Below are 14,343 nucleotides of genomic sequence, written 5' to 3'. Positions count from 1 at the left end.
CTGTTACAAAAGAGCTGGTGAACAGTTCAAAATTCCAAAATACTTAAGTGGCACTGTTAAATACTTACTACTCTCTTGTAATTTGGAAGTGCTCGCTACAAGAGAAAGCACCTGGAAAACACGAAAGGAATTTAGAGCTCATTGAAGTAGGATTCTGTAATTCTTTATGAGCGTTTTACATTTCTTTGGTGCTAAGGTCATAGTATAGTAAGAATTTTCAGACAGTATTAGAACGAGAATAATTTTACAAAAAAATCTGTGTTCGTCAGGATCCTTGGCTTCCAAAAGTAAACAGTTATATAAGAAAAAAAAAAAAATGCAGCAGAAGCATTCAGTATGTATTCCTGCTACCGCTTTGCCCCAGAATTTAGCAGATTCTCAGACAAAGTATCATGCTTTTTTTCCCTCTTATTTTTACACGATCTATGAAGCTCATTATGTCTTTGCTTCTTAAATCACAAGTGCCTTTTGAGGTTGGATTTACGACGTATACCTGAAAATGACGGGGCAGCCATAAGCGACGCCCAAGCAGAATTTTACTTAAAAAATAAATGGGAAATTAACACATCCTTCGTGTGCCCTATAAGGGTACCTCTACAATTGAACCCTGAGGCATTAACAAAACAGCTCCAACAATTCAGATACTATTTAACTGCTGAGAATCAAGTGAGATATTAGAGGCAATTAAGAAGGCAATAAGGGAAAGGCAGGATTATAACTGGCACTTGGGGTTTTTTTAAAGGACTCCAGAGTAAATTAATTCTAATTTTTTTTATTGATTCAGTAGGATGCCGTGCTGTGTTAGTAAGTTAGCTATTCACATGCTTCTTTGCTGTTTGATAGCCGGTTAGCTGCCTTAGCTCTGATATTTTCAGCTTTTGATTATGGCATTGTGAGGGTGAAAGTGAATTATTTTCAGATATATGTATGAAAGAGTTTACAAAGTTTAAAAGTAACATTTTTTACAAATTTACGAATATTAAAAGAAAGCATTTATTTTCATTTTTATGATTTGGTTAGCGTGGGAATGGGAAGAGAGACTGAGAAGCCCACCTGAAGCTCTTTGAAATATGCTCATTAACTTTCGTGTGCTTTCAAATAGCCCTTTAATCTTTGTTGAAGCTTAGTTCTCTTCCTTTTTAAAACGTTCCTTTTTTTCAGGGGAGGTTTTTTCTACCATCAGTAGTAAGAATTACCGAAAATAGCTTCATATTCATTTACTGGGTGAATGTACCGTCAGAGTAAAGTAATTCAAAATGCGGAGAGAACACATTAGCAGTTGGATTGCCACTCTGAAAAGCTGCAGAGTTGGATCAATGCCCTCTGTGTGTAGGAGCAGGAGAGGGAAATCAATCTCTCTCTCCATCTCCACATCTTTTCTGATTTATTACTGTCTGAAGTTTTTCCCTCAGTCTCTTCCCTCAGAGCCCTGATTTCAGGGCTCCTGACCTGTGTGGTTTTCTAGACTACCCCCTTAGCCATGCCTTTTTAAACACTGCATTTAACATGAGAAATACGCCTTTTCTGAGGTGATTTTTCTTGTCAGAGGATAGGCACCCTGTGCAGATAAAATGAATCACTGCTGGGAGGGACCTATTTCCCTTTATGAATTTTAGAGGGAACTGAGAGCCATTCACTCTCATTAGTACATGATTTGCACATGTCCAAAATTTCATGTAAACCTGGTGTGGCAGAGGAAAGACTTCAGCGATGTGCAGGCTTATCTCAAACCCTGCCTCTATCCACTGTAGTAAGTTGCACACCTTTATGTTTAGTAAGTGGATACCAGAATCCGTCGATTTCCAGGCAATCGAATAGAATAAAAGCAGGAAACTAGGTCATTACTGTGAAAAATGTCATGTTCCGTTAGCAAAATGTATAAATCAGGCAGAAAGCATCATTGCATTTAGATAGCATCAGGTAACATTGAGAAATCAGAGTAGATGTCTTCTCACCAGCAAAAAAAACTTTTAGTGACAGAAAGTAGAAAATTAATCTCTAAGGAAAAGCCAGATGTCCTGCTCTTATCTACACGACTGAAGACAAAAAGATACACAGGACATAAACTAACAATGTGAAAGGTTGAAGGACAAGCGTTTATCAGTCAAGCAAGAAGTTGCCTCTAACCTTGTTCAATGATAATCTCTTCCCTGCATGGTGGGGTGTTTGGTGTTTTTTTTTTTCCATTCTTAAAAATAATGCCAACCTTTTAGATGAAAATGCGCTTTAATATAGTTATAATACTGCTGGACATGCTGAATGTAAGTAGTTTTTGATGTATAAGTGGGAGAGGAAATAGACACATGCGCTTTTAATTTCCAGGGCCTTCAAGGTGCTCCTGGACTGCCAGGCATACCGGGACCCACTGGACCATCGGTAAGTGTGTGGTACCACCTGTGATCTAATCTATCTCAGCAGAGGTTGCTATAACTATCCCGTAAAACTTCATATTTTTATTTTCTTGTCCTTTCTTTTGGCTTTTAGGAGAATATTACTAAAATCTTACCCGTACTGGCTCTAATAAAAGAGCCAGTGTTGTGAGCTGATGTTGCTGAAAATAATGTCGTTGTCTGGGCTCAAAGTTTATGTAACTTAAACGGGTATGGAGTTTTGGCATTGATAGAGACTCTGTGAGACTACATGACTTATGATGTGCAAACTTGCAGTTAATTATGTATTTGTACCCAAGTTACAGTAATAATGTTTGTAATAAAAATCTAAAAATAATTCCAGCTAGGCATTCTGAAAACACTTAATGCTGAAACCAAGTAACAGCTTGGTTTCACAAAAAAAAAAAAAAAAGATAATAAGCTGAGAATATTTAAAGTCACTGAAAAATATCATTAAAAATATTGGGTTTTCTGGGAAAACTCATCTTGGCAATTTTTTCAAATGTTATTTCTACATACTGGATGGGATCACATTAGTTAGTATGATCATTATTCATTCCTAGGTTGCTGACAGTACTAATGCTGCCCTTCTTTCAAAAATTGTAACACATTTAGGAAGTTTAATGTGGAATATGTAAATTGGCTTTTTAGCAGTAAAGCATGATTCTTAGCAGTCTCAAGAAGCGCCAGTTAAGGTCAGTGCATTTAGTCTGCCAACGTGAAAATGCAACTGCAAACACAAGTTTTACCCTCCAAAGGGCTTATCAGAAGGACACAGCTGTTGTATCAAACAGAAGAGAAATATTTAAACCTGGAGGCGAAGTATAATTAGGTTTAAATGACCTTCAAAACCGACAAGTTTTAAAAACTAAGCTGCAATGCAAAAATACTGTGTTTCATTATTTCTTAACTAATAAAAACCGATACTGTGTTGTGCAGGGAGTCACAGGAAGACCTGGACATCCCGGTCCAGCAGGGTCAAAAGGCGAAAAGGTATTCCTTCTTTTTAGTCCTGGTAAAGATCTGTGAAGGTTTTGCAGTTCCATTATGCTCCTTTGGGTTTGGGTTGTTTGGTTTTTTTTTAACATAGAGTGCAAACAAGAACTTGATGTACATTTTCAAATTAATTTTTATTTGTGTCTTCATACAAGTCCTTTCCCCAAACAATGCTGTACATACGGGCTTATATTTTGAAGCATAGTCCTTGCGGTGCATGTAAGTTGCCGAGAATGTTCTCTAAATAGGACATATTATATAAAATTTAGGAAAGTGAAAATATGTTTGTGAAATAGTATATAACTAGTTACTACTTACTCTACTTCTTATTCATTTACCACTATTTTAGTCAAAAGTAATTGCATGCTTTAAAAGTGCTTCACAAATACTGAAAGGTATTGAGTATAAGGTATTCTGCAAAGATATATAGGCTGCCTTTATACTTAATATCCACTGTCATAGCACTGCATTTTATGTGTTTTATGTGCTCTTTCATTAGGCACTCGATATTACCTGTTATAACTAAGAGGTCAAATTAATTTCTTGAGCACCTCAAACCAGTGAAATACAGCAGACACAAACTTTATTTGCTGCAAAATACTTTTCTGGTAAAACGTCTTCATTTTGTATATGAATATGCTTTTCTGAAGGTTTTTTTCAGCTTTAGCCTGGAGTTTTCCAGGCATAGCACTGCCACATCAATTTATATGAACCTACCAATAGTCTACAAAACCTTGACTCTGGTATGAGTAAGAAAGGAAACTATTTTGTAAAGCTCTGAAATTATGTCAGTATAAAATTTGATTGAGAGCTGTCTCCTTGCAGACCATAATAGGAAAAATTTACCACGCTTATTTCCTTTTTCTGCAACCAAATGCAAATCACTTTGTTAATTCCTTGTTTACAATGCACCCACAGGTGGGAATGAGAAGCCACTGATCTATAACTAGTGTCTCATCAACCAAAAAGGGCAAAAGTCAGATGGCTGAAGACCGATGAAGTAAACTGAAATATAGCCAAAATAATTTCATCCTCCTTCCTTTGTCTGGGGAACATGTTTGAGAAATGATCATATAATATGTTTTCTAAAGTATAGTATTTTTATTCCCTGTGAAGTAGTCCAAATCGCTCTTTGGAGGATGACAGTTTCTATCAATTAGCAGGACCATTTGGAAATTATCCTAGTATAAACATTTAATTCAAATTATGTTTTTCTGGTGAGCCAATTATTGCCTTTGAACACTTGGCTTGACTTTTGCCACCTTAATAATTTTGAATAAGCAGCCTAAGTGTCTCACTGGCATTTGTGTAATAAGATCCAATGCAGTCAGTAAAAATTCTGGCAGAGTTGTTCCAAATTATACAGTGCTTTTAACTGAATCGTAGCGATGAGATCTTGAAAAGATCGTGTTTGGGAAATTTGATGTTGAAACCTTTGTAACTCTACACTGCTTAGAGACCCCACCGTTCTGCTGGGGCAAAAACTCAGAAGCTTGTTATCTTTAATATAAATAATTCAGTGCCCGTCAGCAGAACAAACTACAGATACAGGTAACCACAGATGAATATTTTACAGTAAAACCCAAAAAGTTATTCATATATCTCTTAATAAAGAAGATCTTTATTTGTATTCAGTGTGTTTCTAAATAAACTGAACCTCTGAAACAGCAGCTTTTCTTTATTTACCCGTGAACGATCAACTGAGGATTGGCTTTTGCAAAATAATACACAAAGCATAAAATGAATGTTAACTTTTATCTGCCAGTTGCTTAAAAATTGATATTAACAACTCTTTTTTTTTTTTTTTTTTTCTTCCTCTCCCTCCTGGTGTATATGAAGTGTTTCACAACCCAGGTTACCACTGCTATTTTGCCACAAGGATGTTACTACACATAAAACATCAAGTAACTAACAAAATAAAAACTAGTATAAAGTAATGATTAATAACTTGCCTAAAGCTTAAGCAGGAGCTGAGCAGGGAAATTTTTTCTTGATATTACCTGCTCCTGTTGACTACATCTCTTGTTTATTGTCATTGTGGTCATCATATCTTGGGTGTGGAATAGATCTGGACATCAGTTACACTAAATAAGTTATGTGAATCTCTTGCTGTACTAGGGTAGCGAAGGTTCTCCTGGGAAACCTGGACCACCTGGGCCTCCGGTGAGACATTTTGGTTTATATTTTGAATGTTGTATTAGGAGCAATATACCTGTGAGTAAAATCTAATGTAATATAAAGAATTGACTATCAATCGAGCATGTATTAACAGGGCAGGAAGACAACAATGTGGTTTTGTACAGGTTCATGTACTCTTTTTTTTTGGTGATTCATCACTGAGTAAGCTCAGGTCACTAAAGCCATCGTAGAAAGTTGGTCAAATGAGTTAACCTCGGTGTCCAATGTTATTAATTTGGACAGCTTAGGTACCCAAGATCAGGGAACTTAGGGAACCCGGGGAAAGTCTGTGGAGCTCACCGGACTCCAGATTAACTGGAATAGCACCTAAGACAAAATTAATTCTGGAGGATTATAATAATAAATATCAAAATATAACGTACACTGAGACTTACAGGCTCCTGGTTTCATAATTCAAAAAAAGTCCCAAGCTGCATTGGTATGTATCTTCTGTTCTTACTGAAATATCTGGAATCTTTGAAACAAAGATTGATTGAGAACAAAAATGATACTACAGCTTTGCTGAGCTACGGGCCTCAAACAGGGCAAGAGTTTTGCCTTTATAATTCATAATTGTGATGATTACTTGGTTTTTATGTTTTAAAGGGTATGCCTTACAATGAAAGAAATGGAATGAGCAGCTTATATAAACTGCAGGTATTTGTTTCTAATGTTTTGGGTTTTTTTTCAATCAACACCTAATTCTGGCCCAACACAACTTTTAAACTTGTTCTTTCAGGGAGGTGTGAGTGTCGCTAGTTATCCAGGTCCACCAGGACCTCCAGTAAGTATTAACAGAAACATAATTTCTAATAGTTAGTTAACATAGTAAAAGAGGGGTTGGTTAGTTGCATGCAGTTTTGGAACGTGGTATGGAATTTGATTTTATATGGGAAAGACGGGAAAAATAAGGATATGATTGGTATGTAGTAAATGATAATGTGGTTTTCTGTTTTTATCAAGCATTTTAGCTCATTTTTGTCCTTACATTCTGTGCTGTTTGTAGTCACGGGCTCGCACTGCGCCACAGAGCTGTCTTCCTCTCTATTCCGGAACAACAAAACAAGAATCAGATATTACTAAGATTTCGTACTAAATTGATCAGCTGAGAGGGCTGGACTCAATGCAGTGCACATAGAATCAATATTAGCAAAGTATATTCATAATGCAGTAAAACAAAAAATATCATCTTATTGTGTAACTCTATTCTTTTTTAAGTGTGTTTCCACTTCTTTGTTTCTTCGCAGGGTCCAAAAGGAGATGCTGGCACAGTGGTATGTATGTATTTTTTGGTCACGATAGAGAATTCCCCAACTCGTTCAACACCTGATCCTAGTCACAAGGGTGGAAGAGTCCATTAACGTTCTTTAGCAGGTGGCTTAACTCCTGCTGAATCAGTACATCTGAAAAAGCCTTTTTAATCACCAGGCTTGTGAATTTTGCAATTTCTGGTAAATAGTTCTAAGTGATGCTGAGCTGTCCCTGGATATATCTAAGAATAGAGAATATGGCATGAAGGTAGAAAATACCTCAAGAGCTGTTACATTGTTCTCAATAGTAAATTTGAAAGTGATAAGGGAAAAACGAGTGTGCTACATCATGCTAGCTAGTAACTACAAGTTGATGTTTTCTTTGGAAATGACGTGACAGTTAGCCACAGTATGATCCCATTGCTTCTGGTGAGCAAGATGATGTTGATCACAGGAGCCACTCTGCCTTTCAACTACGTAGTTTGACATTCAAAAGCAGATCTATTTAACTTTTTGATATTCTTTTTCCTTTAAGCATTGTGTTATGTCCTTCTCACGTGATCTTTCTTTTAAAATTATGGGGAGGGGAAGGACAACTGGTGGAAGAATCTTGAGCAGTTGCATAGCGCTAGCCACCAGCAGAATGTAGATCCAAATCCTGACTCGGTGCACAGTTTTCCCAAAGTCCTTGACATGTGACGTAACTTGCCTTTATAATAGAGAAACTGTGTTTGCCATTAGCTTGCAATTTGTCACTACAGTTCCTAACCTTGAAGGTGGCGAAGTTGAAACTTACAGGTATTGGATTTTGATGACTGGATGTCAGGGAAAATACTCAAAAGACAATAGTAAAATTTGAGTATTGATGGTTTAGCCCAAAACGTATGCTAGTATCAAATGTCATTTTAAACAGATATTGTTTTAAAAAATGGATTTTTTAAAAATGTGAGATGGTTTCCTAAAACAGTTGATTAATCTGTTTTCAAAAAAAGTCACACACCTTCTTTTTTTGTTTTACCATAATGCCCAGAAGCTGAATATGTCTTTCTGTACCAGTGTCCACTTCCTACTCAGGAAGCAGCATCTCCCAAACAGAGTTTAGGTGTGGGAAGAGAGATCTGTCAGTGACTTCATGAAATACAGGCAGGAATTTGCTGTGGCTTTTGATGTAACTGAGAATTGCTGAAATACTGGAATTGTTTGCTGTAGTTTAAATCTCTGTGGTAAACTATCGATTTTCTTTAAAAAAAAGGAAAATAATTAAAAGGGCCTCCCCACTCTACACATTAAACTGATTTCTCCAGTGAAACATGTTTCTGGTTTTATTTCAAAATTTGAAGACCTACACAGGGACCTAATCTGTGTGTCTGTTGCTGCAGAGTAAGCTTTGTTTAAGGAACAGAGCACAGAATTGCTGGGAGGTTGGTTCTCTGGTTGACAGCATATGCTTACACCCCGGGGCTTTACTGCCTGGGGGTGCTTTAGAGCTGACCTTGGCTTGCAAGAACACTGGAGAGGAGTCTTCTGGGTTACATTCTTCATCAAAATTAAAAACGTTGATCACAGCGCCTCTGGGAAAAGCTTAATTTGCAGATCAGTAAAACGGGGAATAATAAAAATTGTTCACCTAATAACTAGTTAGCTGGTTTACTAATCTTAAGTTACATAAACATTTCTCATGTGGAGTACAGAAATTCTAATGTATGCAATCCTTTTTAATTAAAAAAAAAAATAAAATCAGGGAGACCCAGGACCAATGGGATTACCAGGACTGGAAGGACTCCCAGGGGAAAAGGTAGGACTCTTAAAAAGAACTCATGGCTCCTTAGGGGCAAACTAAATCTGCAGCTAAAAGTTTCCTGAAACCTTGTTTGATTATTTTTTTTTTGGTGTGTGTGTGTAAGGTAATGTTTCTGTGTGTAAAATATTTGCATGTTTATCTGCGTTTCCTTTTTTTGCTTTACTGTGGATCTAAATCATATACTCACCCAACATAAAATTTTGTTTTCCACAAATGGAAAATTGTGTAGGAAGTCTTGTAATATTTTGCTTTCTTAACTTGGTAGAATACTACTATACACTATATAGTGTATACTGTATATAGTATATATAACTATATTAGTAATATAGTTAACATGGTCCTAAGTATGGTCACTAGTTCTTGTTCTCTATTGAACATCATCTTATGCTTACAATCTGTCTGTCTTGTTCTCAGGCTCACAGCACAGCAACAGATCTGAAAAAAAGTTTCTTCCTGAATTAGCCTAGGCCTGGTGCATGCAAGATTTCCATACAAAAATTAGACTATTTCAAATGAATGTAAAAATATAGAAAAGAGTAGAAACCGAGGGAGAGACTGATTCTCTACAGTTCCTGCTGCATTACATCCTGCTCCGAAGTGAGCAAAAATCTCGTCTCACGCTGTTGCTCATTATTCTAAAAAAGGCCCCTTTTGTCTGTTTGCTTTTCTTGCACTCCGTACTGCGTGTATGATGGCACCATAGCACATCCCAAAGTGTATCATACTCTCCAGCTCCTTCCTGTAGTTTAAGTCTGTATTCCAGTGCTAGGAAGTGATCCTTTCCTTCAGCTGGTGGCATGTTTCAGCTTTTTGCTTACTAGTTATGGAGGCTGAATTTAGAGAAAAGCTTGCCATGAGAAGCTAAAAATGTCAAGATTTTGGTATTCATTCCTTAATATGGCAAAATACAAAAAAAATCAGCAGATAAATGAAACAATCTGAAAGTGTGTTTTCTGTCAGTGAAATGAGTTAGATTTTGCCCATATCTTCTAAATTTAAGAAGGAAAAGGAGTAATTTTTTTGAAGATGGAATATTTATTCAGCTTTTTGAGTTACACGTTATTCAATGACTTCATACAAAAATAGTTTACTGAAACTTATTTTCCATCAAAAGGCAATATAAATGAGAATTTTCTCTCTTAATATCACTGTGCATCACTCCTACTTGTGCAGAGAGTGGGGAGTGACAAGATCTAATGTAGGTGTCTATACTAGATGTTTAAATTACATGAGATGTTTCTTGCTCTGGAAGGCTACAATTTACAAGCAATTAAAGACTAGTCTGATTTCAGAATGAGCAAACGCAGGGAGGTATTACAGGTCTAAGTGAAACAAAGTAGGGACAAGAATTAAATAAAGGAATAAGCAATGGAGCAGATCGTGTAAACAAGCTAAGTGACTATTTGGCCCTTTCCCAAAGTAAAAATATCTTTTCCTTAACTAAATTTGGTCAAAATTCCACGTTTCTAGTGCAAATAAATGAACAAAATCCCAGAGTCTGCCTGCCAGTCCCAACAATAGTGCATGCTGGTTTTTTAATTTAGAGCTATTAGGTACATCTGTGTAGCAGAATGCCATCTTCCGCAGACAATGTTGGCTGTAATTTCATGAACTGGCTTAAGAATTTTGTGTCCTCAGGGTAAAAAGTCCCTTTCCCTCAGCTGTGCTGGCACAGTGGTTCGTGCAGCCGTGCTGTGAATCATGTTGCTGAAAGGACCAGAATAACCCTTAAAAGAAAAAAAAATTGCAAGGGAGGTGTTAGGAATTTTTGGCTTCACTATCATAGCCAGCTTATAGGGGAAGCACCACGGTACAGGTTCTGGGTCCGGAATAACCACAGGGACAGAGCGCAGTGGTCCAGCCAATATGCCCTGCTACAGATCCTCAGTGCTCAGGTGTTCCTGAGGTGCATGTTGGGTTCCTCACTTGCATTAAGTGACTTCTCTTGGCCCCCAGCATTATCATTGCACTACCTGAACAAAATGATGAGAATGAAACAAATCAGTGCTAGGCATAAGAACAGAAACCACAAATCCCAACATCCCCTGGGGCTCTTCTGCACAGCAGAATGTGGCTGTAGCTGTGTTGGCGGAGCTTTTCCAAAACAGCTCCGGGTAACATAAACTCATCCCACAAAAATATTCTTCTGTTAGTGTGGCTTTAACTGTGCTGGGGCTTTTCTGACATGATGATAGAAACCGGGAGCCTGATTTTTTTTTCTGACATTTTTGATCAACATTACACTAGCAGAATGTGGTGTTACAGACAATACACGTCAGCAGCGGGTTAGGGCAAACCTCGCTGTGTAGAGTATTAGCACTGGTGAGCTCCGTCTGTGTGTTTTGGGTTATAGTCCTGTCAAGAGAGAAAGATGAATTTGTGCCCATAACACATCAACTCCAGCAGAAAAGCTGTTGTCTTAGCGTAAAGCATAGATGAAGGTGGCTGTATGCTAAAAGGAGAAACTGCTCTGAAAGGACCATGGCACAACCAAATCGAGGATGCTGACTCGCAGCAAATGGGTGACTGGGAAGGAAAAAACTTCTTTGAAAGATACATAATAAATATCATAGAATCATAGATTGGTTAGAGTTGGAAGGGACCTTAAAGATCATCTTGTTCCAAATCCCCCTGCTGTGGCCAGGGACACCTCCCACTAGACCAGGTTGCTCAAAGCCCCATCCAACCTGGCCTTGAACACCTCCAGGGATGGGGCCTCCACAGCTTCTCTGGGCAAGCTGTTCCTGTGCCTTCCCACCCTCAGGGATAAATAGGGGGATGTTGATATGATAGTGAATTACCCTATGTGAATTTTGGTCATTGTCATGACCACAAATTGTAACTATTTGAAGAAGTACAGATAAGTCAGGGACTTTCCATCCCTTTTCAAATAAGGCCTCAAGCATTGTATAAGGGGTGGCATAGAAATTATGGCATTATACAAGAGGACCTAAACAAAGGATTTAAGTTACTTGCTCAAGTCTGTAAAATGAGTCAGTAGCAGAGCTAAATATTAGCATTTAGCAGAGCCTGGCTCTTGTCCTCATTTTCAGCTCACTGAATAATCCTTCCTCAGGTTTTAATGGGAATCCACAAACAAATTTCTGGTTTGAGTGTTACCATTTAAGTATAGATTTATCTTTTCTTCAGGGTGACCGTGGACCAGCTGGCACACCAGGAGTAGCAGGGACACCGGTATGTATATTCATTAAAGAAAACTCACTTTGTTAGAAGCTGAAAAAACAGGTGAAGCAAGGTGCTGAGCTGTAATCTCAATCACTGTTTGTGGAATGCCAGCGCTTGCCTAATGCTTTATAGGCAGGTATGAAAACGATGTGTTTTTCCTAAAGAGATTAGAGTTTTAATACCACTGAGGGTTCATATTATTATTAAAATGACAGGAGGGAATGGTGTGAATACATGATAAAGCTGGAATTTGAAGCTGCATATGCTTAGTTAAGAAAGCATATGAGATTCTTCTCATTGCCTCAGTTTAATATAGATAAAGACATTTTCTGTGTTCTTGGGCATGCACAAATTTGTGAGCATCTTTCTACCACAAAGCAAAATTATGAGTGTTAGTTATTGCAATCCACAAGGGTCTGCATATCAAGTCGATCAAACATTTGCTTTAGGGGAATGCTATTTACGTATGGTATTCAGAGAAGTTTCTGAAAGTCATCCAGAAACTTTGTTGTAGATGAAAATAAAACGTAACTAATGATAAATTGAAATGATAATTATTCATTTGTGTGCTTAAAGGAAATGAAGACTTTTCTTTAGATTTCATTCACAGTTTAATAAAAAAGTTTATCCATATTTCAGGAGGCAATATGGAGTTATTTATATGCAAATACATTTATTATTAAATTTGGGCAGCTACCAATCCATTCAGGAGCTGTTTTTAAATTATAAATATGTGCTTTGTGAAATAAAGAGAAGTTTGGGTCTGTGCACTGCCATTTCCATTAGCCACTGATTTAGTCTATTTACCGTGAGTTCCAAGAGAGAACATCAACTTAAATAGCTTAATTTAGTTAAGTTCTCCTAAAATAAGGTAAAATTGTACATTTAAAGGGGAAAAGAGAAGTATTTCTGACTTTTATAACCCATGTAAGATTTTCTTCTGAAATATAGTTCACGCTGTGAATCAATAATGCAGTAGTCAGTTAGGATGATCACAATTGTTCATTTCCTGTCTATTTCCCACTGGATATGTTCCAAGCCATATTCTTGTTGCTGTCTATTCTAGCTGGGTTTGAAATATGGAGTGAGCTCCCTTCATCACTGATGGAGTTGCATTCTGTTGATTACATTTCAGTCTAATAAAATCCACCAAACTATTTGCTTTAATATTTTATTCTGTGCAGTTTTAATTAACAAATTAATAGAGATATGAGAAACAATATCTTTTAGTAGTCTAGGAAGAGTTTTTGCAATATATCCACATATCTTGCTGGAAAAGAATTTGTCCTCCTTGCCTGGCGTTATTCCCCTGTGATTCTGTGATTCACTAGATTGAATAGTGGACCCTTTTTCCCTTTTGGGAATATAAACCTCTCGTTTTAGCGTTGGCTTCTTGCTGAGCAGGGTTATCAGGACAGCTTGGACTGAGATTCTGTAAGAATTGCCACCGGTGCCCATTTCCTCAGCAGGAATCTTCAGTCCTGTTGGTCCTGAAGTTGTCACTGGTGTTGTCAGCCAAGGATCTGGTCTAAGGATATTTCTGGGAAATGTAGATTCAGGGTAATAGATTCTTGTCTGGGGCTGAACCAGACAGGTTATTAAAAGCAAGGCATCATTTAAAAAAATAAAGATATTTAAAATCATTATCTAAATGATGAGATGAGAAAGGATTGTGAATTCTGGCGGGCTGAACGTAAAATGACAATAAAAGTGGCTGAAAAAGAATGTGAAGAAAATTTGCAAAAGACATTAAGTCAGTAATAAAAACCCACTTTTTAAAAAAAAATCAGAACTAGGAAGTGCCCGCAGGAAAGAAATCTTGATTACACATATACAGTGATAAACTTTGATTTGGGAATGACTTCTCAAGAAGGAAATCATGGTGTTGTAAAAGAAACTTTCATGAAAGCATTATCTCAGTATTCAGAAAGGGCAAAGAAGACCAAGTGATTGAGTTACATTGTACACAAGAGCCAGGTTAACGTGGCACAAATATTAAAAAAATCTGGTAAAATATTTCCTTTTGCTCTCTTAAAAAATGTATTGAGCCGTAACATGACTATTTCCCTCAAATATATATCCCCTCTTATTTTTGACCTGAGAGAAATTGTGTTTTGCTTCCTAGTTATTTGAATTGGTAACGTTTTCTTTTTGCAGGGAAAGCCGGGATCTCCCGGGTCCCCAGGGATGCCAGGGGAACCCGTAAGTACAGATTTGAGTTCTGGACTCTTATGATAGTACACAGATAGTTCAAGCACAAAATGCAAGATTTTACATTCAGATTTATATATGTGTTTTCTTTTTTTCTTAGGGTGAAAGAGGACCTATAGGAGACATAGGCTTCCCCGGGCCAGAAGGGCCACAAGGAAAACCAGTAAGCAATTTTGTAGTGAATGTCTATGTTCATTACAAAAGGTTGCATCTTAGTTTATCAGAAGTTACAAAAGAAATGACATTACATCCTGCTCTGTGTTAGGCTAGGTAACATCTGAAGAACACCTAGAGCTACAGTGCTCAATATTAACCATCCGGTCAAGACTGT

At 37.3% G+C, this 14,343-nt stretch overlaps 1 protein-coding gene across 1 annotated transcript in view; it reads left to right on the top strand.

The window, feature by feature from the left end:
- Positions 1–14,343, top strand: part of COL19A1 (collagen type XIX alpha 1 chain) — a gene marked incomplete at its 3' end in the record, with an annotated part of 201,173 nt that overhangs the window by 168,275 nt on the left and 18,555 nt on the right. Inside the window, exons 34-43 of the mRNA XM_082481418.1 lie at positions 2,323–2,376; positions 3,330–3,383; positions 5,505–5,549; positions 6,171–6,221; positions 6,304–6,348; positions 6,812–6,838; positions 8,556–8,609; positions 11,766–11,810; positions 13,959–14,003; positions 14,113–14,175. Of these exons, the coding sequence (XP_082337544.1) occupies positions 2,323–2,376; positions 3,330–3,383; positions 5,505–5,549; positions 6,171–6,221; positions 6,304–6,348; positions 6,812–6,838; positions 8,556–8,609; positions 11,766–11,810; positions 13,959–14,003; positions 14,113–14,175 (483 nt within the window). The remainder of the gene's footprint in view (positions 1–2,322; positions 2,377–3,329; positions 3,384–5,504; positions 5,550–6,170; positions 6,222–6,303; positions 6,349–6,811; positions 6,839–8,555; positions 8,610–11,765; positions 11,811–13,958; positions 14,004–14,112; positions 14,176–14,343) is intronic.

The sequence above is a fragment of the Vanellus vanellus genome, assembly GCF_965231255.1.
Source record: "Vanellus vanellus genome assembly, chromosome: 3".
Taxonomy (NCBI): domain Eukaryota; kingdom Metazoa; phylum Chordata; class Aves; order Charadriiformes; family Charadriidae; genus Vanellus; species Vanellus vanellus.
Note: the sequence above shows the minus strand (reverse complement) of the source record. Positions and strands in the feature narration are given on the sequence as shown.